This window comes from Chrysemys picta, chromosome 16, assembly GCF_011386835.1.
Source record: "Chrysemys picta bellii isolate R12L10 chromosome 16, ASM1138683v2, whole genome shotgun sequence".
Taxonomy (NCBI): domain Eukaryota; kingdom Metazoa; phylum Chordata; order Testudines; family Emydidae; genus Chrysemys; species Chrysemys picta.
In genome coordinates this window covers 2,036,990-2,063,886 of record NC_088806.1, presented here as the reverse complement: position 1 = coordinate 2,063,886, position 26,897 = coordinate 2,036,990, and the positions used below count along the sequence as shown (strand labels likewise).

The 26,897-nt window shown below is 54.8% G+C and overlaps 1 protein-coding gene and 1 pseudogene across 10 annotated transcripts in view; both read right to left on the bottom strand.

Moving 5' to 3' along the window:
- The window catches only part of LOC101939265 (N-acetyllactosaminide beta-1,3-N-acetylglucosaminyltransferase 4-like), a 54,715-nt gene that overhangs the window by 13,446 nt on the left and 14,372 nt on the right, over positions 1–26,897 (bottom strand). For 4 of the 10 annotated variants that reach the window (XR_010592990.1, XR_010592989.1, XR_010592991.1 and 1 more), the window contains exon 1: positions 1,342–1,465. Coding sequence is in view for 3 of the 10 variants with exons in the window: in XM_065569050.1 (XP_065425122.1) it covers positions 1,342–1,382 (41 nt within the window). In the remaining 7 variants the exon portion in view is untranslated. Of the gene's footprint in view, positions 1–417; positions 1,580–5,139; positions 5,240–16,563; positions 17,162–17,705; positions 21,251–24,207; positions 24,350–26,897 lie in introns of those variants that run through there. The other 6 variants (XM_065569052.1, XR_010592987.1, XR_010592988.1 and 3 more) reach the window with 6 other exon arrangements.
- LOC103305821 (acetylgalactosaminyl-O-glycosyl-glycoprotein beta-1,3-N-acetylglucosaminyltransferase-like) lies at positions 21,339–25,588 on the bottom strand (annotated as a pseudogene).

Genomic DNA, 26,897 nt, shown 5'->3' with positions numbered 1-26,897 from the left:
ATGTGGACAAATTGGAGGGAGTCCAGCGGAGGGCAACAAAGATGATTAGGGGGTTGGGGGGGCACATGACTTATGAGGAGAGGCTGAGGGAACTGGGATTGTTTAGTCTGCAGAAGAGAAGAGTGAGGGGGGATTTGATAGCAGCCTTCAACTACCTGAAGGGGGGTTCCAAAGAGGATGGATCTAGACTGTTCTCAGTGGTAGCAGATGACAGAACAAGGAGCAATGGTCTCAAGTTGCAGTGGGGGAGGTCCAGGTTGGATATTAGGAAACATTAGGTGCCCCGCAAAGGCTGGGGGGAGTCAGGGTAAGGGAGGAGCTGAGGGGGAGGGCAGTAAATTGCTGGGAAGGAGCCTGTGTGTGAACTTGGAGGGTTTGGGTGGGAAAAGTCTGGAACGGGTTTTTTGTGGGGGCGGGGAGGGATTATGAGGGAGCCTCCCCAGGCAGACCCTGGCTGCCCCGAGCCTCTCCCAATCAATCAGCCACATCTGCCCCTGTCCCATGTGTTCCTGCGCCCCCATGTGTCCTTGCACCCCTGTCCACATGTCCCTCCACCCCCTCTCCCACTGTGGCCCTGCACTCCCACTCAGACCCCCACGCCTCCCATCCCCATGTGGCTGTGGACCCTGTCCCCATGTCTCTGTGCCTTCACTGAGACATAAACCCTTGGGATCAGAGGCCCAGTACGAGGCCTGAGGCCTGAACTGAAGTAATGGTCAAGACATTGCTAACATAAAGCCAAGTTAGGCTGTGAGCCAGAGGCCGGCCAGGCTCACAGAAGTTGGCAAGAGGAAGGCTGCTACATGATGGCACCAGAACAGCCTGGTACCAACACATCCCACGGAGATAACAAGGAAGAGGCAGACCCAGCCTCAAGACAGGGTCAAAAGGACAATATGATGGATAGACTTGTTTGTTCGAACCAACCTGTACCAGGAGAAAGGCAACACCCTAATGCGTAGAGGGGCTGTACCTCAATGGGTTGAATGATGTGAAACCTGATTGTACTGGTGTATAAGAATGCATCCCTGAGTGGATGTCTTTGGCCAGCCTAGGGGGCAGTGGCAAATCCCGCCCCGTTATCAGGAGGCACATATTCATATTATGTCCCGTAGAATCTGCGGGGAACTATTCCTGAGGGGAACTATTGCCTAGGGAGGTTGTGGAATCTCCATCTCTGGAGATATTTCAGAGTAGGTTAGATAAATGTCTATCAGGGATGGTCTAGACAGTATTTGGTCCTGCCATGCGGGCAGGGGACTGGACTCGATGACCTCTCGAGGTCCCTTCCAGTCCTAGAATCTATGAATCTATGAATCTGTGCTTCATTTGACAACAAACCTGTCCAGGTGCCTTCGTTCCTTATCAGTGTCTGTGGTCATTGGGCGGTTCGCTCGAGATCTGCTGTGCCAGCGATCTGCGCAGACCTGCGGCAGCGCCCGGCGGGAACACACGCATGCCGCTGACTGGTATCAACATCGACCAGAGCAGAGCACCACACCGGTGCCGTCTGACGACATTGGTGACCCCGACCACTGATCTGGTGAGTAAGCGAGCTGTCCACCGTAGAAACCGCCATCTAACATGGCAGAAAACCACAAGCTAGGGAACTCCCTTAGCCCCTCCCTGCAAATCCCCACAGAGTTAAAAAAATATAATGGGGAAGAAACATGGAATGTCATTTGTAAGGCGAGGGCAGAGACTGTAGTCTTAAAATGTAAAATATTTCAAAGTATAACCATGGCTGTTAAGTGGTTAAAACAGACCACCACTAAATTGGCGGGGCAGGTAACAGTAACAAAGAAAGAGTGAAAAGACTCAAAAGAAGGAATTTCAAAGTAAAAACCCCAAATTAAGCAGGTTAACACCTAGAATTAATATGTTAACACACGGAGCTGCCCCCAAAACAGTTAACTGCAGCAGAAAAGGGCACTCCCGCCATCCATGTGGCATTCACACAAAAGCAACAGACACTGAGGTGAACAAATTCAGGTTTTACAAGAGCAGGTCACTACCCCGACTCGCCTCTCAGAGCCAGGATAAAAACCAGGGGTGCAGGTTCCCAACTGCTTTGGCTGGTAACTGAAAGGATGGTGGGTCAAGTCTGTGTTACTTCTTTGGGTGGGGAGGGATAGCTCAGTGGTTTGAGCATTAGCTAAACCCAGGGTTGTGAGTTCAATCCTTGAAGGGGGCCATCTAGGGCAAAAATCTGGGGATTGGTCCTGCTTTGAGCAGGAGGTTAGGCTAGATACCTCCTGAGGTCCGTTCCAACCCTGATCTTCTATGATTTGACCCATACTCATGTCTAAAAACAGAACCTTTTTTCTCAAGTATTTTTACATACCAGTTAAGTTTTGTCCTTCACACTGTGGGGAAAAAGAACTAGGTGGCCTTCTTAATGACAGCCAAAGTAACACCGAAGGCCCAAATTCAGACCCTCTGACAGGAGCTGATTATACCGACGGCCTTTACGTAGAACCGTACAGGCCAGGGCCTGAACAAAGCTATGCTGTGCAATCCCCTGCCAAATACGGTCATGGGCTATGACCAGAGGAGGAAGGGGAAGGAAGTCATGCAATAGGCCTTAGCAACAGAATAACTGCTTGTTTCTGAAATACACAATAACCACCTATATGAAGAAATTGCTTCTAGTAAAGGTCAACAGCCCCTATAGTTCCAGCTATCTGCCAACCAGCCAATCATATATCATCTTTGGGTGTCCCGTAATAAACCCCTATGACCCCAGAAAAAAACGGTATGTACCCTGACGAGAACAACACTCCAACTGGTGCCAAACACCACCCATGTCGGAAACCACCAAGAAACCCCCCCACCCAATAGGCCCCCAATTCTCGTAAATAATGCCGGAGCTACCGGGAAAAAAGGGGCAGACCCCTACTCTTATTTTCGCATAAATGACGTATTATTTGTACTATGCTTGTGGTTGGACGGAATAAAGGCAGCCTATGTGCTGTGCTAGGTGTGACAGTTTTCGGACTGTCGCCCCAACGCGACAGCCTCAGTAATAAACGAGCCTCAGGCTTGAGTCTGTGAACTAAAATCAATGCGTGGGTGACTTTTTCCACAACAATACACTTTCTCAGTTTGCTAAACTCGCTGCAACTGCCCGTACTTTCAAATACCTTGATAGAGTTAATCTCTCTTGGCTCAGGTCTAGCTACCTTCCTTGTATCAGGGGGGAGCCGTGTTAGTCTGGATCTGTAAAAAGCGACAAAGAGTCCTGTGGCAACTTATAAACTAACAGACGTATTGGAGCATGAGCTTTCGTGTGTGAATACCCACTTCGTCAGATACCTTCCTAGGTTGCTCTTCACCCCCCCCCCCACACCTCTTTTTCCCCGCCTCTGACTTCAACTCTTTCTCTGTGTTAAAAGTTATAGTTTTTACAGAAACCTCCAAAAGATAAAGCAATTGAAAACAGGACAAAACAAGACACAAAAAGAAAACAAGGTCAAAACTTCACTTTAAATAAATCCAGTAAATGAATTATTTTAACCCTGAGTGGACGTCTTTGTCTGGCCTGGGGGGGGGGGTGGCAAATCCAGCCACTGACTCAGCGGGTCCATTGTCAGGGGGCACATATTCGTAGTATGTCCTGTAGAATCCGTGGGGAACTATTCCTGTGTTTCGTTTGACAGTAAACCTGGCCGGGCACCTTCGTTCCTTATCAGAGTCTGTGGTCATTGGGCGGTTCACTCGAGATCTGCTGTGCCAGAGATCTGCGCAGAGCTGGGGCAGCACACAGAGGGAACACACGCATGCCGCTGACTGATATCAACATCAACCAGAGCAGAGCACCACACCGGTGACACCTGACGACAAGCTGCTCCTTGGATCATGCAACCAAATGACACTGGAGAATATCTCTGGTCCCAGACACGACCCTGGGAACCTCCTGTGACGTTGTGCAGTCTACATGGTTTTATAAAAACTTGATAATAAGTCAATATAATGTAACTGAGATAGTTTTAGAGAAAATACGGTAATAAGTGAATGTAAGTAACTGGGATATGCCTCATGCAAAAGGTCTCGTGTAAGGTATCATTACAAAGCTTATAATCTACTGAGTGTGATCATCTGATTTGTATAAATGTACCACTCTTGTATCTAAAACTAGAAATATAAAATGTAACTCTGAGGGTCTATTGTAATTGTGTAAAGTGTGGACCATTAATGATGGTTTGGAATCTTGATGACTCCCATTGTCTGCAGATGGCTGTATTTACCTGTGAGTCTTCCTGTATATGTGTGTGCTGGCAAGTGAGTAATGAAGTCTTGCAGTGACATGTGATCATGTCACCTGAACTGGAATCCATCTTTAACCTGGTGCTTTTCCAGTGAGGGGGGGTGGAAACCCAGAGAGACAAAGAGTTCCCGCCTTATGCAAAAGATATATAAAGGGGGGGAAGAGAACAGAGAGAGAGAGGAGCCATCATGAAGAATCCCCTAGCTACCACCTGAGCTGCAACAAGAGCTGTACCAGGGGAAAGAATTGTGCCCAGGCCTGGAAGGTGTCCAGTCTGAGAAAAAACGTACTGAAACATCTCTGAGGGTGAGATTATCTGTATTTAGTTTGATTAGGCATAGATTTGCGCATTTTATTTTATTTTGCTTGGTGACTTACTTTGTTCTGTCTGTTACTACTTTGAACCACTTAAATCCTACTGTCTGTATTTAATAAAATCACTTTCTATTTAGTAATTCACTCAGAGTATGTATTAATACCTGGGGGAGCAAACAACTGTGCATATCTCTCTATCAGTGTTATAGAGGGCGAACAATTTATGAGTTTGCCCTGTATAAGCTTTATACAGGGTAAAACGGATTTATCTGGGTTTAGACCCCATTGGGAGTTGGGCATCTGAGTGCTAAAGACAAGCTGTGAGAGCGCACTACTGCGAGCTGTTTTCAGGTAAACTTGCAGCTTTGGGACAAGTGATTCAGACCCTGGGTCTGTGTCTGGAGCCAGACGGGAGTGTCTGGCTCAGCAAGACAGGGTGCTGGAGTCCTGAGCTGGCAGGGAAAACAGAAGCAGGGGTAGTCTTTGCACATCTGGTGGCAGCTCCCAAGGGGGTTTCTGTGATCCAACCCGTCACACCTCCGTCTTGTAGTGCCCAGTTTTGCTCGCTGGATGCTGGAAGCTTATATGAGTTTGTCAGTTTAACAAAGAAATTGATATGTCCCAGGCTTGCTCTCCCAAGGGGAGTCTTTGACACCCCTCAAACCAAACACACTGCTTCAGGTAGAATAAACAGACAGAGTTATTAACTATGAAAGATAGATTTTAAGTAATTATAAGTCAAAGCACCTGTGACGAACTGGGACTGTTCTTACTGTGGTCTGTGAATGCTGACAGGGGAGTGTGGCTAGGATAGTCTGCACTGGGGGATGGGAGACTGACCGAGGGAGAATACCTGAGCATGTAACATGAGAACCCAGGAAGGGGTTAGAGGCCAGGTGACACCTTTGCCCGGGAAACTGAACAAAGGCTGTGGGAGGGGTCGCTGAACAGAGAGTGTTTGAGGAGCTGGCTGGTGATGTGGCTGGGAGGCAGACGGGGCTCTGACCTCGCAAGGTGGCTGTGGGGCCCTGGGACCCCAAGATGGACCTAACTGAGGGGGTCCTGTTGTCTGTGCCTGCAAGACCTGTCTTGGACTGTGCTGCTGTTGTCTAAATAAACCTTCTGCTTTACTGGCTGGCTGAGAGTCATGGTGAATCTCAGGAAGCCGGGGGTGCAGAGCTTTGTGTCCCCCCCATACTCCCTGACAACTGGTGGCAGCGGTGGGATGTACTGCACCCCGTGGACGGCGCATCCTGCAGTAAGTGACTGGGGAGCAGTAAAACGAAGGGGGATTGACGGGGACCAGGTGGGCTGAAGCGTCAGAGAGAGACGGTTCAGGGGGTGATTGACCCCTGGGAGTGTGTGACCAGAGAGAAGGACTGTTGCAGTAACAGGGTCCCCCGGGGGGATCGCAGCGAGCGGTCCCGGGGTGGAGGAGTTTGCAGCTTGACCCTGGCAGAGAGGGGGTGACCTGAAGAGGGGCTGGCACACTAGGGGTCCCCCGGGAACGGTGGAAAGCGGAGGGCACAGGCCGGCGGGTGGCCAGCAGGAAGATGTATGCCAAGCGGCTTAAGAGCGACCTGGTGGAGCTGTGCAGGCAGAGGGGGCTGCGCATTGGGAGGTCCACCAAAGAACAGCTCATTGCCCAGCTGGAGGAGAGGGATCGCTTGGATGAACCGAGCCCTGTCCTTGAGAGAAGCCGCCCAGCGGATGCAGCGTGGGCCCCGGGGCCTGATATGGCTGGGAGGGGTCAGACTGCTGCCAAGGACATCCCGAGACCCTGCCTACCTATACCTAGGGGAGGGGTTGGGGAAGCCCAGCGAATACCGAGGGCACCCTGACCCCGGCGGCCAGCAGGGGATCGTCCCGGCGGAGCTCCCCGTCCCGGGAGCGGATGCGGCTGGAATGTGACAGGGAGCTGAGACTGAAAGAGCTCGAGGTAAGGCAGCAAGAACTGAAGCAGGAGCAGGAAGAGAAGGAGAGACAACGTCAGCATGAGCGGGACCAACGTCAGCAGGAGCTGGAACTGGCCAGGCTGAGGAGCAGTGGGGCCCGGCTGCGGCGAGCAAGGGGGGACCCAAGACTGCAAAGAGCTTTGATAAGTGCTTCCTGGCCCAGCGTAAGAAGGGGGAGGACATGAATACCTTCCTGACGGCCTTTGAGAATACCTGCGAGCTGCTCCAGGTTGACCCTGCAGACAGGCTCCAGTTTCTCATCCCTCACTGGACCCCACAGCCAGGGAGGTGTACAGCCGACTGAAAGGGGCGGAGACAGGGGACTACGAACTGTACAAAAAGGCCCTGCTCCGCGAGTTTGGGCTGACCCCTGAGATGTACCGGCAAAGGTTCCGGAGTCAGCGTAAAACCCGTGAGGTCACATACCTACAACTAGCCAACCGGGCGCAGGGGTATGCCCGCAAGTGGACGGCTGGGGCCCAAACTATGGAGGACCTACTTGACCTAGTCGTATTGGAGCACGTGTATGAGCAGTGACCATCCGACCTGAGGCGATGGTTGATGGACCAAAAGCCAGAGAACCCGCAGCACGCAGGCCAGTTGGCCAACGAGTTTGTGAACAGTCAGGCAGGGGATAACAGGGAGGAGTCCCAAAGGAACAGTCCCACCACAACACAGAGCGAGAGTCACCATGGGACCTCCCAGCGAGGAAATAGGGAGAACCCCCACCAAAGGGGAACATCCAGCGTCAGGTCCATCCGACCCACTCGAGGGGACCCACGGGACATGGGCTGCTATCACTGTGGCCAGAGAGGCCACATACGGGCCCAGTGCCCCAGGCTCAGGGACAGACTGAGCAGACCGAACCCACAGAGGGTGGACTGGGTAGAGACCCAGCCAGACGAGGGGCAGCATTCCCAGGGAAGGGGGGCTGGCAGAGTACCACCTGCTAAGGAGGGAGGAGAGCTCCAGGCCAGCTCCTCTGGGGGGCTGGATGCTCCAGACTCAGGGTTTTTGGTTTATACGGTGGGCGCGGGGCGGTCCCTCCGGAGAGAGTACCTTGTTCCCCTGGAGGTGGATGGGGGGAAGGTCAATGGATACTGGGAGATGGGCGCTGAGGTGACACTGGCCCGGCCCAAGGTGGTGGCCCCAGATTGGGTGGTGCCCAACACCTACCTGACCCTGACGGGGGTGGGAGGGACCCCATCAAAGTGCCCATGGCGAGAGTACACCTGAAGTGGGGGGCCAAGGAGGGCCCCAAGGATGTAGGGGTACACCCATATTTGCCCACTGAGGTGTTGATGGGGGGGGGGACCTGGAGGACTGGCCAAGCAACCCCCAAAAGGCACTGGTTGTGACCCGCAGTCAGAGCCGGCGAGGGGCACTGCGCCCTGGCCTTGGGGGGGGTGCCTTGCCTGAGGCGCAGGACCCTAACCTGGTGGGGAGGGAACGCCCAGGGACACGGCTCAGGGAGGCTGCGGCTTCAGACCCAGCCGGCGAGAGAGAGCAGGTGGCCATCCCTGTCCCAGCTGCTGAGTTCCAGGCCGAGGTGCAGAGAGATCCCTCCTTGCGGAAGATAAGGGACCTGGCCGACCCCAATGCGGTACAGACCATGGGACGAGGTGGCTGGAAAAGGTTCCTGTGGGAGGAGGGGTTCCTGTACCGAGAATGGGCTCCCCCAGGGAAAATGGAGTCAGGGGGGATCAGGAGGCAGCTGGTGGTACCCCAGAAGTATCGCCGCCAGCTGCTGTGCCGGGCCCATGACATTCCCCTCTCAGGGCACCAGGGAACAGCAGACAGGGGGCTGCAGATGGGAGTTTGACAGAGGGAGGCCTACGATGGTTAGGAAGACCCGCAACACCTGTGCCAGCACTGCTACTGTCTCCTCCACCTGTGCCTGGAGCCAGACAGAGCACCTGAGCATGGATGCTTCTGCCCAGATCCTGGTGTGGTTTTGCAGAGACTGTAACTTGCAATTTCCACTTACTGATATCCAGGCTGGGGGGACCATCCAATGTGAGAGGTGCCTGCTGGTGGAATCTCTCAGGCAGCAGGTGGGAGAGCTACAGGAGGAGGTGGCTAGGTTGAGGAGCATCCGAATCCACGAGCAATTCCTCAACAGTGTCCATGTGGAGACAGCTGAGGTAGCTGTCCCAGTACACAGGACTACTGATACACCACTGGTGGAGGAGGAGATGGCTCAGGGTGGACACTGGCAGCTGGTTACTTCTGGCAGCAGGCAGTGCTCCACCCCTGCTCCGAACCCTCCTGCCGTGGTTATAGGTAACCGTTATGCTCTCCTTCATACAGGAAAGAAGGAATCACTCCCTACAGTAAAGGAGGAGAAGCCTCGTACCCCTAAGGCTGGAAAGTCTGCTGCCACCACTGCGAATAGGAAACGTAGGGTAGTGGTGGTCGGAGACTCTCTGCTGAGGGGGACGGAGGCGCCCATCTGTCGCCCTGACATTTCATCTCGGGAGGTATGCTGCCTGCCGGGGGCCCGTATCCGAGACGTTACGGAGGCATTGTCGAGGATTATCCAGCCCTCTGACTACTACCCCATGCTACTCATCCATGTGGGCACAAATGATACCGCGCGGTGTGACACTGAGCGGATCAAGAGTGACTACAGGGCTCTGGGAGTACGGGTGAAGGAGTTTGGAGCGCAGGTGGTATTCTCTTCAATTCTTCCTGTCAAAGGTAGGGGCCCGGGCAGAGACAGATGCATCATGGAGGTGAATGCCTGGCTGCGAAGATGGTGTCGCCAGGAGGGCTTTGGCTTCCTAGACCACGGGATGCTATTTGAGGAAGGACTGCTAGGCAGAGATGGTGTTCACCTTTCGAGGAGAGGAAAGACCCTATTCGGACACAGACTGGCTAACCTAGTGAGGAGGGCTTTAAACTAGGTTCGACGGGGACAGGTGAGCAAAGCCCACAGGTAAGTGGGGAACATGGAGACCGGGGAGATGGGTCGGAAACGAGAGGGAGTGTGGGCTATATTGTCAGAGGGAAAGGAGAGTCAGGACAAAACTGGGAGGAAAGATCAAACCAGTATCTTAGATGCCTATATACAAATGCGAGAAGTATGGGGAATAAGCAGGAAGAACTGGAAGTGCTAATAAATAAATACAACTATGACATTGTTGGCATCACTGAAACTTGGTGGGATAATACACGTGATTGGAATGTTGGTGTGGATGGGTACAGCTTGCTCAGGAAGGATAGACAGGGGAAAAAGGGAGGAGGTGTTGCCTTATATATTAAAAATGTACACACTTGGACTGAGGTGGAGATGGACATAGGAGACGGAAGTGTTGAGAGTCTCTGGGTTAGGCTTAAAGGGGCAAAAAACAAGGGAGATGTCATGCTAGGAGTCTACTACAGGCCACCTAACCAGGTGGAAGAGGTGGATGAGGCTTTTTTCAAGCAACTAACAAAATCATCCAAAGCCCAAGATTTGGTGGTGATGGGGGACTTCAACTATCCGGATATATGTTGGGAAAATAACACAGCGGGGCACAGACTATCCAACAAATTCCTGGACTGCATTGGAGACAACTTTTTATTTCAGAAGGTTGAAAAAGCTACTAGGGGGGAAGCTGTTCTAGACTTGATTTTAACAAATAGGGAGGAACTCGTTGAGAATTTGAAAGTAGAAGGCAGCTTGGGTGAAAGTGATCATGAAATCATAGAGTTTGCAATTCTAAGGAAGGGTAGAAGGGAGAACAGCAAAATAGAGACAATGGATTTCAGGAAGGCAGATTTTGGTAAGCTCAGAGAGCTGATAGGTAAGGTCCCATGGGAATCAAGACTGAGGGGAAAAACAACTGAGGAGAGTTGGCAGTTTTTCAAAGGGACACTATTAAGGGCCCAAAAGCAAGCTATTCCGCTGGTTAGGAAAGATAGAAAATGTGGCAAAAGACCACCTTGGCTTAACCACGAGATCTTGCACGATCTAAAAAATAAAAAGGAGTCATATAAAAAATGGAAACTGGGACAGATTACAAAGGATGAATATAGGCAAACAACACAGGAATGCAGGGGCAAGATTAGAAAGACAAAGGCACAAAATGAGCTCAAACTAGCTACGGGAATACAGGGAAACAAGAAGACTTTTTATCAATACATTAGAAGCAAGAGGAAGACCAAAGACAGGGTAGGCCCACTGCTTAGTGAAGAGGGAGAAACAGTAACAGGAAACTTGGAAATGGCAGAGATGCTTAATGACTTCTTTGTTTCGGTCTTCACCGAGAAGTCTGAAGGAATGCCTAACATAGTGAATGCTAATGGGAAGGGGGTAGGTTTAGCAGATAAAATAAAAAAAGAACAAGTTAAAAATCACTTAGAAAAGTTAGATGCCTGCAAGTCACCCGGGCCTGATGAAATGCATCCGAGAATACTCAAGGAGCTAATAGAGGAGGTATCTGAGCCTCTAGCTATTATCTTTGGAAAGTCATGGGAGACGGGAGAGATTCCAGAAGACTGGAAAAGGGCAAATATAGTGCCCATCTATAAAAAGGGAAATAAAAACAACCCAGGAAACTACAGACCAGTTAGTTTAACTTCTGTGCCAGGGAAGATAACGGAGCAAGTAATTAAGGAAATCATCTGCAAACACTTGGAAGGTGGTAAGGTGATAGGGAACAGCCAGCATGGATTTGTGAAGAACAAATCATGTCAAACCAATCTGATAGCTTTCTTTGATAGGATAACGAGCCTTGTGGATAAGGGTGAAGCGGTGGATGTGGTATACCTAGACTTTAGTAAGGCATTTGATACGGTCTCGCATGATATTCTTATTGATAAACTAGGCAAATACAATTTAGATGGGGCTACTATAAGGTGGGTGCATAACTGGCTGGATAACCGTACTCAGAGAGTTGTTATTAATGGTTCCCAATCCTGCTGGAAAGCCATAACGAGTGGGGTATCGCAGGGGTCTGTTTTGGGACCGGCTCTGTTCAATATCTTCATCAACGACTTAGATATTGGCATAGAAAGTACGCTTATTAAGTTTGCGGATGATACCAAACTGGGAGGGATTGCAACTGCTTTGGAGGACAGGGTCATAATTCAAAATGATCTGGACAAATTGGAGAAATGGTCTGAGGTACACAGGATGAAGTTTAACAAAAACAAATGCAAAGTGCTCCGCTTAGGAAGGAACAATCAGTTTCACACATACAGAATGGGAAGAGACTGTCTAGGAAGGAGTACGGCAGAAAGGGATCTAGGGGTTATAGTGGACCACAAGCTAAATATGAGTCAACAGTGTGATGCTGTTGCAAAAAAAGCAAACATGATTCTGGGATGTATTAACAGGTGTGTTGTGAGCAAGACACGAGAAGTCATTCTTCCGCTCTACTCTGCTCTGGTTAGGCCTCAGCTGGAGTATTGTGTCCAGTTCTGGGCACCGCATTTTAAAAAAGATGTGGAGAAATTGGAAAGGGTCCAGAGAAGAGCAACAAGAATGATTAAAGGTCTTGAGAACATGACCTATGAAGGAAGGCTGAAAGAATTGGGTTTGTTTAGTTTGGAAAAGAGAAGACTGAGAGGGGACATGATAGCAGTTTTCAGGTATCTAAAAGGGTGTCATAAGGAGGAGGGAGAGAACTTGTTCACCTTAGCCTCTAAGGATAGAACCAGAAGCAATGGGTTTAAACTGCAGCAAGGGAGGTCTAGGTTGGACATTAGGAAAAAGTTCCTAACTGTCAGGGTGGTTAAACACTGGAACAAATTGCCTAGGGAGGTTGTGGAATCTCCGTCTCTGGAGATATTTAAGAGTAGGTTAGATAAATGTCTATCAGGGATGGTCTAGACAGTATTTGGTCCTGCCATGCGGGCAGGGGACTGGACTTGATGACCTCTCGAGGTCCCTTCCAGTCCTAGAATCTATGAATCTATGAACCTGGCATACCCAGCAGAGGCTGCTACGGAGCTTTTACTGGCCTGGGGTCTTTGTTACTGTCCGACAGTACTGCCGATCCTGTGACCCCTGCCAGAAGGGGAGGAAGGCCCGGGACAAGGGGAAAATGGCTTTAGGACCCTTGCCCAGCATAGAGGAGCCTTTCCAGAGGGTGGCCAGGGTAAAAAGGGGGGCTCTGAACCAAGAGAGCCAGAATCACTGACCTCCAGACTGGAGCGCTGGGAGAAGACCCCAGCCCAGTTGGAACCCCAGGGGTATCGGGGTGGGAAAAGGGCACAGGCCGCATAAACCTTCCCACATTTGAACTGCGAGTGCCATCGAGAACACCCGACCTAAGGGGGGGCGTGAAACTGGAGGTGCCTGGTGTAATTCTCACCACGGAATGGGAGGGATGCGGGGGCATCCATGGGAACGGGGGTAGGTTCGAACTTCCCCGGGTCACTGGCTAAAGTGACCCCGCTCAGTTCGGTCTCGAAGTGGGGAGAGATGTGATGAACTGGGACTGTTCTTACTGTGGTCTGTGAATGCTGACAGGGGAGTGTAGCTAGGATAGTCTGCATTGGGGGATGGGAGACTGACTGATGGAGAATACCTGAGCATGTAACATGAGAACCCAGGGAGGGGTTAGAGGCCAGGTGACACCTCTGCCCAGGAAATGAACAAAAGGCTGTGGGAGGGGTCGCTGAACAGAGAGTGTTTGAGGAGCTGGCTGGTGATATGGCTGGGAAGCAGACGGGGCTCTGACCTCCCCAGGGCCTGGGGTGTCCTGAGACCCCAAGATGGACCCAACTGAGGGGGATCCTGTTGTCTGTGCCTGCAAGACCTGTCTTGGGGTATGTCTACACTACGAAATTAGTTCGAATTTATAGAAGCCGGTTTTATTGAAATCGGTTGTATACAGCTGATTGTGTGTGTCCACACAATAAAATGCTCTAGGTGCTCTAGTCGGCAGACCGCGTCCACAGTACGAGGCTAGCGTCGACTTCCAGAGCATTGCACTATGGGTAGCTATCCCACAGCTATCCCACAGTTCCCGCAGTCTCCACCGCCCCTTTGAATTCTGGGTTGAGATCCCAATGCCCGGATGATGCAAAACAGTGTCGCGGGCGGTTCTGGGTACATGTCGTCAGGCCCCTCCCTCCCCCGTCACAGCAACGGCAGACAATAGATTCGCGCCTTTTTATCTGGGTTACCTGGGTTACCTGTGCAGACAACATGGAGCCCGCTCAGCACAGCTGAGCTCACCGTCACCATATGTCCTCTTGGTGCCGGCAGACGTGGGACTGCATTGCTACACAGCAGCAGCTGCTAACTGCCTTTTGGTGGTAGACGGTGCAGTAGACTGGTAGCCTTCATCGGCGATCTGGGTGCTGGCAGCCGTGGGGCTTGCCTTTTGGCAGTAAATGGTGTATTACGACTATTAGCCGTCCTATTACAAGTCGGGTCATCGCACGTTAGCAGAGTCTTCCCCGAGCAGCCGATTGTGCAATAGGCCTGAAGACCATCGTCATACGCCGCCCCGTATTTGCTGCCAAGCACCCAGAAAGATGCCGAGGGCTATCAGATACGCTGCACCGTCGTCTTAAGATGTAAAAAAATAGATTTTCTCTGTATTCATTTGCTTCCCCCTCCCTCCGTCAAATCAACGGCCTGCTAAGCCCAGGGTTTTCAGTTTAATCTTTGGGGGGACCATTCTGTGTGACAGTTGTTTGTGTCTCTCCCTGATGCACAGCCACCGTTCTTTATTTTAATTCCCTGTGCCTGTACGCCATGTCGTCACTCGGCCTGGGTACATGTCGTCAGGCCCCTCCCTCCTCGTCACAGCAACGGCAGACAATAGATTCGCGCCTATTTACCTGGGTTACCTGTGCAGACAACATACCACGGCAAGCATGGAGCCCGCTCAGCTCAGCTGAGCTCACCGTCACCATATGTCCTCTGGGTGCCGGCAGACGTGGGACTGCATTGCTACACAGCAGCAGCTGCTAACTGCCTTTTGGCGGTAGACAGTGTAGCATGAGTGATAGCCGTGGGGCTGGCAGCCGTAGTGCTGCATTGCACCAGCCCCTTCCAGGTGATGGTATATTATGACTGGTACCCGTCGTCATCGTATTGGTGTGGCTGTCAATCATGGCCACCTGGGCAGACATGCTACTGTTTTGATGATGACGGTTACCAGTCATAATATACTATTTTCTGCCAATTGCCCAGTATTGTCTGCTAAGCACCCAGAAGAGGCCGAGGGCGATGCTGGGTGCTGGCGGACGTGGGGCTGGCAGACGTGGGGCTGCATTGCTACACAGCAGCAGCCCCTTGCCTTTTGGCAGATGATGGTATATTATGACTGGTATCCGTCATCGTCATACTGGTATGGGTATGGCTGTCACTCATGCTGCACCGTCGGCTGCCACTTTAAGATGTAAAAAATAGATTTGTTCTGTGTTCATTTGCTTCCCCTTCCTCCGTGAAATCAACGGCCTGCTAAGCCCAGGGTTTCCAGTTTAATCTTTGGGGGGACCATTCTGTGTGACAGTTGTTTGTGTTTCTCCCTGTTCCTGTACCTGTACGCCATGTCGTCACTCGGCCCTCCCGCCCTCCCTCCTTCTCCTGGTCCATCAGATACTACTTTCGCGCCTTTTTTCTGACCAGGCGCCATAGCTAGCACTGGGATCATGGAGCCCGCTCAGATCACCGCGGCAATTATGAGCACTATGAACACCACGCGCATTGTCCTGGAGTATATGCAGAGCCAGGACATGCCAAGGCGAAACCCGGACCAGGCGAGGAGGCGATTGCAGCGCGGCGACGAGAGTGATGAGGAAATTGACATGGCCATAGACCTCTCACAAGGCACAGGCCCCAGCAATGTGGAAATCATGGTGTTACTGGGGCAGGTTGATACCGTGGAACGCCGATTCTGGGCCCGGGAAACAAGCACAGACTGGTGGGACCGCATCGTGCTGCAGGTATGGGACGATTCCCAGTGGCTGCGAAACTTTCGCATGCGTAAGGGCACTTTCATGGAACTTTGTGACTTGCTTTCCCCTGCCCTGAAACGCCAGGATACCAAGATGAGAGCAGCCCTCACAGTTGAGAAGCGAGTGGCGATAGCCCTGTGGAAGCTTGCAACGCCAGACAGCTACCGGTCAGTCGGGAATCAATTTGGAGTGGGCAAATCTACTGTGGGGGCTGCTGTGATCCAATTTGCCAGGGCAATGAAAGACCTGGTGATAGCAAGGGTAGTGACTCTGGGCAACGTGCAGTCAATAGTGGATGGTTTTGCTGAAATGGGATTCCCAAACTGTGGCGGGGCCATAGACGGAACCCATATCCCTATCTTGTCACCGGAGCACCAAGCCACCGACTACGTAAACCGCAAGGGGTACTTTTCAATGCTGCTGCAAGCCCTGGTGGATCACAAGGGACGTTTCACCAACATCAACGTGGGATGGCCGGGAAAGGTACATGATGCTCGCGTCTTCAGGACCTCTGCTCTGTTTCGAAAGCTGGAGGAAGGGACTTTCTTCCCGGACCAGAAAGTGACCATTGGGGATGTTGAAATGCCTATCGTGATCCTTGGGGACCCAGCCTACCCCTTAATGCCATGGCTCATGAAGCCATACACAGGCAGCCTGGACAGGAGTCAGGACCTGTTCAACTACAGGCTGAGCAAGTGCCGAATGGTGGTGGAATGTGCATTTGGACGTTTAAAAGCGCGCTGGCGCAGCTTACTGACTCGCTCAGACCTCAGCGAAAAGAATATCCCCATTGTTATTGCTGCTTGCTGTGCGCTCCACAATATCTGTGAGAGTAAGGGGGAGACCTTTATGGCGGGGTGGGAGGTTGAGGCAACTCGCCTGGCCGCTGATTACGCGCAGCCAGACACCAGGGCGGTTAGAGGAGCACAGCAGGGCGCGGTGCGCATCAGAGAAGCTTTGAAAACGAGTTTTATGACTGGCCAGGCTACTGTGTGAAACTTCTGTTTGTTTCTCCTTGATGAACCCTCCAACCCCCCCCCCCCCCGACCCGGTTCACTCTACTTCCCTGTAAACCAACCACCCCACCCCACCCTCCCCTCCCCTCCCGCTTGCAGAGGCAATAAAGTCATTGTTTTTTCACATTCATGCATTCTTTATTAGTTCCTTACAGAGGTAGGGGGATAATTGCCAAGGTAGCTGGGATGGGTGGGGGAGGAGGGATGGAAAAGGACATACTGCATTTTAAAACTTTAACTCTTATTGAAGCCCAGCCTTCTGATGCTTGGGCGATCATCTGGGGTGGAGTGACTGGGTGGACGGAGGCCCCCCCACCGTGTTCTTGGGCGTCTGGGTGAGGAGGCTATGGAACTTGGGGAGGAGGGCTGTTGGTTACACAGGGGCTGTAGCGGCGGTCTCTGCTCCTGCTGCCTTTCCTGCAGCTCAACCATACGCTCGAGCATATCACTTTGATGCTCCAGCAGACGGAGCATTGCCTCTTGCCGTCTGTCTGCAAGCTGACGCCACCTATCGTCTTCAGCCCGCCACCTCTCCTCTCGTTCATGTTGGGCTTTTCTCATCTCCGACATTGACTGCCTCCACGCATTCTGCTGTGCTCTATCAGCGTGGGAGGACATCTGCAGCTCCGTGAACATCTCGTCCCTCGTCTTACGTTTTCTCTTTCTAATGTTCACGAGCCTCTGCGAAGGAGAAACATTTGCAGCTGGTGGAGGAGAAGGGAGAGGTGGTTAAAAAAAACACATTTTAGGGAACAATGGGTACACTCTTTCATTACAAGGTCGCATATTTCGGCTTGCAGGCAGCCATCGTAGGCCACAGTGTTTTGGCTTTTTTAACCTTCTTAACATGCGGGAAAGGTTGCAAACAGCAGCGCATTTCCCATATCAAGGATGAATTGGGTTGTCCATTTAAAATGGGGTTTCAATGTAAAAGGAGGGGGCTGCGGTTTCCCGGTTAACATGCGGCACAAACACAAGTAAACACCCCCCCACACACACACACACGATTCTCTGGGATGATCACTTCACCCCTCCCCCCCACCGCGTGGTTAACAGCGGGGAACATTTCTGGTCAGAATAGCAGGAACGGGCGCCTCTGAATGTCCCCCTTAATAAAATCACCCCATTTCAACCAGGAGAGCTTTCTGGAGATGTCCCTGGAGGATTTCCGCTCCATCCCCATACACGTTAACAGACTTGCTTGCTTTTTTTTGTAATGTTTACAAATATTTACAAAGTTACACTCACCAGAGGTCTCCTGTGTGCCCTGAGGGTCTTGGGTGAGTTCTGGGGTTACTGGTTCCAGGTCCAGGGTCACAAACATATCCTGGCTGTTGGGGAAAACGGTTTCTCCGCTTCCTTGCTGCTGTGAGCTACCTACAGTACCTCCATCGTCATCTTCCTCGTTCCCCGAACCGTCTTCCCTGTGTGTTTCTCCAGTGAGAGAGTCATAGCACACGGTTGGGGTAGTGGTGGCTGCACCCCCTAGGATCGCATGCAGCTCCGCGTAGTAGCGGCAAGTTTGCGGCTCTGCCCCGGACCTTCCGTTTGCTTCTCTGGCTTTGTGGTAGGCTTGCCGTAGCTCCTTAATTTTCACGCGGCACTGCTGTGTGTCCCTGTTATGGCCTCGGTCCTTCATGGCCTTGGAGATCTTTTCTAATACTTTTCCATTTCTTTTACTGCTACGGAGTTCAGCTATCACTGCTTCATCTCCCCATATGGCGAGCAGATCTCGTACCTCCCGTTCGGTCCATGCTGGAGCTCTTTTGCGATCCTGGGAGGACTCCATGACGGTTACCTGTGCTGATGAGCTCTGCGTGGTCACCTGTGCTCTCCACGCTGGGCAAACAGGAAATGAAATTCAAACCTTCGCGGGTCTTTTCCTGTCTACCTGGTCAGTGCATCTGAGTTGAGAGCGCTGTCCAGAGCGGTCACACAATGAAGCACTGTGGGATAGCTCCCGGAGGCCAATAACATCGAATTCCGTCCACACTACCCCAATTCCGACCCGCAAAGGCCGGTTTTATCGCTAATCCCCTCGTCGGAGGTGGTGTAAAGAAACCGGTTTAAAGGGCCCTTTAAGTCGAAAGAAAGGGCCTCGTTGTGTGGACGTGTCCAGGCTTAATTCGGTTTAACGCTGCTAAAGTCGACCTAAACCCGTAGTGTAGACCAGGCCTTGGACTGTGTTCCTGTCGTCCAAATAAACCTTCTGCTTTACTGGCTGGCTGAGAGTCACGGTGAATCTCAGGAAGCCGGGGGTGCAGGGCCCTGAGTCCCCCATACTCTGTGACAGCACCACAAGTTGGATTTGGGCAAATGAAATAAAAGCAAAACGCATTCAAAGCTGATCTTAACACTTCCGATGCCCTTACAAACCTAGATGTGTCTCACCACAGCCAGCCAGGCTCTCCCCTTTGATCAGCGCTTCAGTCACTTGGTGGCGATGTCTGTAAATGGAGATGGAAGAGAGAGAGAGCATGGCAAACGTCTCTCCCTTTTATCATGTCCTTTCCTCCCTCTTGGCTTTGCCCCCCACCCTTCAGAGTCAGGTGAGCATTACCCCATCGCAGTCCCACACTGACCAAAGGAAGAGGCTGTGGTGGGTTCGGTCACAGGGATCCCCTTGGGACTGTCACCTGACGTGTTGAAATTACCTCTGAGCCCGTTTTCCCTGCCAGCCTGGGTCTCCACAACCCTGCCTCATTGAGCCAGACACGCCAGCCTGCTGCAACACAGACCCAGGTCTGGTCCATGCCCACAACGCTGCAAACTTTAACCAAAAACTGCTCAGCAAGTCACCTGTCTCCAGCACCCAGACCCCGAGCTCCCAATGGGATCCAAACCCCCAATAAATCCATTTTACTCTGTAACACGGTGAACGCTCACCACCGCGGTGCCTCCTGCTGGTTACCTCGGGAATTAGCTCATTCCAGCCGCGGAGCGCCTCCTGCTGTCCAATGTCTCTCTACCGGTACCTGCTTCCTGGTCTCCACCACTGGACTTCAGGCCCCGCGTCCCTCCCGGCCCGCGGTGCCCCTTCTCCTGGGTACTGCCCACAGGAGTACTCCCACACTTGGGGTCCTGCCCAGGGAACCCCAATCCCCTAAGCCCACCTCGCCTCAGTGACCCACTGCCAGTCTTCATCTAGCCATGGGGTGGCCGACCTGTGGCTCCGGAGCCCCATGCGGCTCTTCAGAAGTTAACATGCGGCTCCTTGTCTAGGTACCGACTCCGGGGCTGGAGCTACCGGCGCCAACGTTCCAGTGTGCCCGGGGGTGCTCACTGCTCAACCCCTGGCTCTGCCACAGGCCCTGCCCCCACTCCACCCCTTCCCGCCCCCTCCCCTCAGGCTGCCGTGCCCTCGGTCCCCCCCGCACCCCCGAGCCTCCTGCACGCCACAAAACACCTGATCGGGAGGTGTGGGGAGAGAGGGAGAGGTGCTGATCGCGGGGCTGCCGGTGGGTGGAAGGTGCTGGGAGCAGGGCGGGGGAGCTGATGGGGGGCTGCCCGTGGGTGGGAGGTGCTAGGAGCAGGGTGGGGGAGCTGAGGGGGGGCTGCCCGTGGGCGGGATGTGCTGGGAGCAGGGTGGGGGAGCTGAGGGGGGGCTGCCCGTGGGCGGGAGGTGCTGGGAGCAGGGCGGGGAAGCTGATGGGGGGCTGCCCGTGGGTGGGAGGTGCTGGGAGCAGGGCGGGGGAGCTGAGGGGGGGCTGCCAGTGGGCGGGATGTGCTGGGAGCAGGGTGGGGAAGCTGACGGGGGGCTGCCGGTGGGCGGGATGTGCTGGGAGCAGGGCGGGGGAGCTGAGGGGGGGCTGCCGGTGGGCGGGATGTGCTGGGAGCAGGGTGGGGGAGCTGAGGGGGGGCTGCCGGTGGGCGGGAGGTGCTGGGAGCAGGGTGGGGGAGCTGAGGGGGGGCTGCCGGTGGGCGGGATGTGCTGGGAGCAGGGCGTGGGAGCTGAGGGGGGGCTGCCGGTGGGCGGGAGGTGCTGGGAGCAGGGCGGGGGAGCTGAGGGGAGGCTGCCGGTGGGCAGGAGGTGCTGGGAGCAGCGGGGAAGCTGAGGGGGGGCTGCCGGTGGGCGTGGGAGCTGAGGGGAGGCTGCTGGTGGGCGGGAGGTGCTGGGAGCAGGGCGGGGGAGCTGAGGGGGGGCTGCTGACGTACGACTGTGGACACTCATCATTGGCAAAGGGGTTGGACCTGCTGCCTCTTCCTCCCCTAGCTGCTTCCCCCAGCCCTGAAAGCCCGAGCTCCTCCTGCCCCCCCAGCCCCGCGCCAGGCAGGGCACCCGTCTCTCCTTCAGACAGCCACGTCCAGCTCTCCAAGGCTGGAGACAGACTGACTGCCTTCTGGCCCTGCAACCCATTTATAGGGCCCATCCTGGCCATGATTGGCTCTCAGCCCCAGCCCTCTCCAAGAGCTGCCTTTTAACCCTTTCTGAGCTGGAGCGGGGTGACTGCCCCGCTACACTCTGTATAAAGCTTATGCAGGGTAAACTCATAAATTGTCCACCCTCTATAACACTGATAGAGAGAGATGCACAGCTGTTCACCCCTCCCCCAGGAATTAATCACTTACTCTGGGATAATTAATAAACAAAAGTGATTTTATTAAGTATAAAAAGGAGGATTTAAGTGGTTTCAAGTAACAACAGACAGAACAAAGTAAGTCACCAAGCAAAATAAAACAAAACACACAAGTCTGAGTGTGATCTGCGTCGACCCACCTACCCGTTAGGGGGCGGTGGGGAGCTACGAGGTCACTGGCCGGCCTGGGTCACGCCTCCGTCAGCGGGGAATTAGCGGCGGGGCGGCCGCCAGCCAGCGTCTGTGGCGCGCCCCTCAGGCAGGGGAGCGCCGGCAAAGGTCAGTAGCGCGCCCCTCAGGCAGGGGAGCGCCGGCAAAGGTCAGTAGCGCGCCCCTCAGGCAGGGGAGCGCCGGCAAAGGTCAGTAGCGCGCCCCTCAGGCAGGGGAGCGCCGGCAAAGGTCTGTAGCGCGCCCCTCAGGCAGGGGAGCGCCGGCTAAGGTCAGTAGCGCGCCCCTCAGGCAGGGGAGCGCCGGCAAAGGTCAGTAGCGCGCCCCTCAGGCCGGGGAGCGCCGGCAAAGGTCCCGGCGTGGCTCGGCCGGGTAGGGGAACACAGGCCCACCCTACACCACTGCGCTCCAGCCCAGGGCCCTGACAGTGGCAGAACGAGGGTCCCGCCACTGGATCAGCGGCGTCCTTCCGCAATACAGACTCACCACTGTGCAGCTCTGTCCCTGGGCTACTTCCTACCTGATTGCTCGTCCGAATCCCTCTGGTCCCGCCGGTGCGTCGGGATAGTCCGCTGCTGGCAGCTCCAGCTCCCCCTCAGGCTCAGGCTCCTCCAGCTCCTCTGGGTACTCGGCTGCTGGCAGCTCCAGCTCCCCTTCCGGCTCCTCCAGTTCCTCTGGGTACTCGGCCGCAGGCAGTCCTGGCAGCCCCAGTCCGTCCTCCAGGTGAGGTCTCCACTGGTCCAGGGCCTCCCCTGGCGTGGCAGCAGGGTCTGAAGGGAACAGCCCACGGTCTGCGTCTGCCTCCCTCCCTGGTGCTGCCCCAACTGAGCTAAGGGCCCCGCCCTTTATACTTCCTGTTCCACCCCTCCCCTTCCGGGGGGTGGAGCAAGCTTGGGCTGGCCCCGCCCACTCAGGCTGAGGGAAAGGCCCTTTACCCTCAGGTTCGGAGGGCAGCCACCCTGGCCCCCTACACTGAGCCTAATATATTAAGAAACTGATTACAGGTAAATCTCACCCTCAGAGATTTTCCAATCAGCTTCTTTCACAGACTAGACTCTGTCCTAGTCTGGGCCCATCCTTTCCCCGGTACCGTCCTTGTTCCAGCTCAGGTGGTAACTTGGGGATTTCTCATGACTGCAGTCCCCTTTGTTCTGTTCCCCCCTTTTATAGCTTTGGCCCAAGGTGGGAATCCTCTCTCTGGGTCCCCACCCCTCCTTCTCAATGGAAAAGCCCCAGGTGGCTTCCAGCACCAGGTGACATGGTCACATGTCCTGTGAGATCCCCCCCCCACCCCAGCCTCCATTCTTCCCAGCCTGACCCACAGGAAGGTTTGCGAGTAAACAGAGCCATTTACAACCGATTGTCCTGGTCCATGGGAGCCATCAAGATCCCAAGCCACCATTAATGGCCCACACTTTGCATAGTTACAATAGGGCCCCAGAGTTATATTTCATATTCCTCGTTTCAGATACAAGAGTGATACATTCATACAAATCGGATGATCACACTCAGTAGATCAGACGCTTTGTAAGGATACCTTACAAGAGATCTTTTGCATAAAGCATATTCCAATTACATTATATTCACACTCATTAGCATATTTCCATAAGTGTATGGAGCGCAGCGTCACAGTGGGGTGATTCCCTTTAGAGTGTAACAGATTCTTTTGTTGCTGCCTAGGCCAGCATTTTTTGTTCCTGTGAGGCTGCGCCGGGTTTGTCCCGTCCACGCCCTGATGAGGTGTGAACTGCCCCTCTGCTCTTGGACAGTTTTTGCCTGAGCTTGCTTCAAGCCACGAGGACACATTTTCAGGCTCATAACTATATACATGAAATTATAACCTATAACATCACTGGAACAATTCTAACGTCACTGGAACAACAATGTTCAGTGCAGCATGAGCCTGCCGAAGACACTCCACATCACAAACTTTGCATTGGATCCCCCCCAATCATTTTACCACCATGAACATGGGAGTTCCCCCGAGGTACAGAGCATCACACTCACCCAGCCACTCCCCTGTGGCCGGTGCCCCCTAGAGGGGACAGGCCCCTGCCCCATTCCCTGCTCCCCTGAGCCAGCCAGTCCCCGCCCTGGGGCCGGGTGGGAGCCGCCGCCTCCTAGAGGGGACAGGCCCCTGCCCCATTCCCCACCCCCCTGAGCCAGCCAGTGCCTGCCCTGGGGCCGGGTGGGAGCCAGCGCCCCCTAGAGGGGACAGGCCCCTGCCCCATTCCCCGCCCCCCTGAGCCAGCCAGTGCCTGCCCTGGGGCCGGGTGGGAGCCAGCGCCCCCTAGAGGGGACAGGCCCCTGCCCCATTCCCTGCGCCCCTAAGGAGGGAGAGGCCCTGTCCTGTTGCACTGTTGCTCCTCGTACAACCCCCTCCACACCTCCTCCACCCAGTCCAGCGACACCCCGTGCACCAACATGGCCTCTGCGTACAGACACAGCTCGTCCTTCATGATGAAGACCCGGAATCGGTCATCGTGCCGGTACCGCAGCCCGGCGGCCAGCACCAGGAAGCCGAAGTAGACGTCGTCCAGCGGGAAGACGGGGATGCGCTCGGAGGCCGCGGCCAGGGCTGGGACGCTGGCCCTGGGCATGAGGAACCCGCCCCCGGAGGGGAAGAAGAGGTATTTGTCCTGGGGGAACAGGGCGGGGGAGACGCGATATTTCCCCCCTCTCATCACGACCGAATGGCGCTGGATGTTGCCATGGATGACGTGGGAGGCGTTGGGCGTCTGGCCCAGGTAGGCCACCAGGGCGGGGGGGTTCACAAACACTTCGTCGTCCCTTGGGGAAGGGAAAAGACGCTGAGGAGAGTGCAGATGGCTCAAAACCCAGGAGTCCTGGCTCCCAGCCCCCTCTGTTCTGACCCACCAGCCCACACTCCCCTCCCAGAGCCGGGCAGAGAACCCAGGCATCCTGGCTCCCAGACCCCCCTGCTCTAACCCACCAGACCCCTCCCCTCCCATAGCCTGGGCGAGAACCCAGGCGTCCGGGCTCACCTTTGAAGATGAAATCCGCCTGCTCGCAGTGCGCCCCCACCCAGCGCAGGAAGCAGCGCTCCTTGAGCGACAGGTTGTGGTGACTCTCGGCGAAATCCCACAGCACCACGTCCCGAAACTACCCGCTCTCCCGGCTCAGCAGGGCCAGGTGCCGGGGGTCAGGGGACACCCCCACGAGGAAGACAGGTCGGACCCGGTAGCCCCCCAGGACCCTGGGCCGGGCCCACGTGCGGCGGGCGGTGGCCCGTCTGGCGCTGGACGCTGGGTGGGATTTCACGGCCAGGAGCAGCAGGGGCGGCCCTGGGGGCCCGGAGCAAACCCCGTCCCCTGGGATCAGCTCCCGGCACCGGTAGCTCTGCAGCTGGGGGAACTCGGCCTGGAAGGCGGCGAAATCCAAGCGGAAGGTGAAGGTGCCGTCGGGCAGCTCCACCAAGCCACGGCTGGGGTCAGGGGTGCCCTGCGGGGGCTGCCTCACTTGGATCCTCATGGTGTGAAGCAGCCAAAAACCTCCGCTGATCAGCAGGACCAGGACCAGGAGCCGAATCAGAATCAGGACCAGGATCCAAATCAGAATCAGGACCAGGATCCGAATCAGGATCCTGGCGGTCCAGGTCTTCCTCTCTGCTCCCCTCAGGGCTTGACCGAAAGTGAAACCAAAACAAACAGTTGGAAACTAGCTCACGGTGTGTTGTAGAAACACGGGGGGAGGGCAGAATATGGAACCCAGGCATCCTGGCTCCCAGCCCCCCTGCTTCAACCCACCAGACCCCACTCCCCTCCCAGAGCCGGGGAGAGAACCCAGGAGTCCTGGCTCCCAGCCCCCCTTCTCTAACCACCAGCCCCCACTCCCCTCCCAGAGCCGGGGAGAGAACCCAGGCATCCTGGCTCCCAGCCCCCCTGCTCTAACGACCAGCCCCCACTCCCCTCCCAGAGCCGGGGAGAGAACCCAGGCATCCTGGCTCCCAGCCCCCCTGCTCTAACCACCAGCCCCCACTCCCCTCCCAGAGTCAGGGAGAGAACCCAGGAGGTCTGGTTCCCAGCCATCCCTTCTGTAATACGCTAGACCGCACTCCCCTCTCAGTGTGAGGAGGGAACCCAGGAGTCCTGACTCCCAGCCCCCCTGCTCTAACTACTAGACCCCACTCCCTTCCCCCAGCCGAGACAAGAACCTGTGGTTCCTTCAAAGACGATAACTCCCCTCAATGTGCCCGACATTTCGTCCTGTTACACGAGGCTCCGTGGTCGGGGCTCCGGCGTCCCCTGGCAAACGCACGCGGGAAAAGGTTGAAAAAATGGTTTTCAGTGAACTTCTGGCAAGCGACGCAGATGCCATATCTAGACAGGGTCTGGTCCGGCGTTGATTTTCCTCGCGCCCCGACATGCGGCGTTCTCAGACCCCAAAGCCGGGGTCACGTCACTGCTTCCCTCCCGGCCGAGTGCGGAAGAAATCAGTGGGAACACAACCCCTCCGGCTGGGGAGAAATTGATCCAAGCGACCGTGCTCTTGTCTGAACCCACAATGGATGAGATTCAAGCAATGGGGCCAGAACGTCCCAAATCCTTACCTCGAGTCTGAGACAGTATCGAGTAATTAGCGGCCGATCCGCGACGCCTGGTCTGTTCCCCGCCAGGGCGTCTGGGGTCGGGAAAAAGTCTCAGCTTCAGAGAGCTGCTCCAAACTTCACTCTTATCTCACCTTTTTACAACCGACTTTTACAAACCACACAGTCTGCAGGACTCCTGGGGGGCAGGCTGTGGAAGGGAGTTGGGGTGCAGGGTGTCACGGAGTATTGGGGGACTCAGGGCCCTGCACCCCCGGCTTCCTGCGATTCGCCATGACTCTCAGCCAGCCAGTAAAGCAGAAGGTTTATTTGGATGACAGGAATACAGTCCAAGACAGGTCTTGCAGGCACAGACAACAGGGCCCCCCCTCAGTTAGGTCCAGCTTGGGGTCCCAGGGCATCCCAGCCCAGCCCCCCTTTGGGGGGTCAGAGCCATCTCTGCCTCCCAGCCATCTCTCCAGCTCGCTTCCCACACTCTCCTTCAGCGACCCCTCCCACAGCCTTTGTTCAGTTTCCCGGGCCCCGGAGTCACCTGACCTCCAACCCCCTCCTGGGTTCTCATGTTACAAGCTCAGGTATGTTCCCTCGGGCCGACTCCCATCCCCCGATGCAGACCATCCTAGTCACACTCCCCTGTCAGCATTCACACACCCCAGCAAGAACAGTCCCAGTTCGTCACATCTCTCCCCCCTTCGAGACCGAACTGAGCGGGGTCACTTTAGCCAGTGACCCGGGGAAGTTCGAACCTACCCCCGTTCCCATGGATGCCCCCGCATCCCTCCCATTCCTTGGTGAGAATTACACCAGGCCCCTCCAGTTTCACGCCCCCCCTTAGGTCGGGGTGCTTGATGGCACTCGCAGTTCGCATGTGGGAAGGTTTATGCGGCCTGTGCCCTTTTCCCACCCCCATACCTCTGGGGTTCCAACTGGGCTGTGGTCTTCTCCCAGCGCTCCAGTCTGGAGGTCTGTGCTTTGGGCTCTCTTGGTTTAGAGCCGCCCTTTTAACCTTGGCCACCCTCTGGAAAGGCTCCTCTATGCTGGGCAAGGGTCCTAAAGCCGTTTTCCCCTTGTCCCAGGCCTTCCTCCCCCTCTGACAGGGGTCACAGGATCCGCAGTACTGTCGGACAG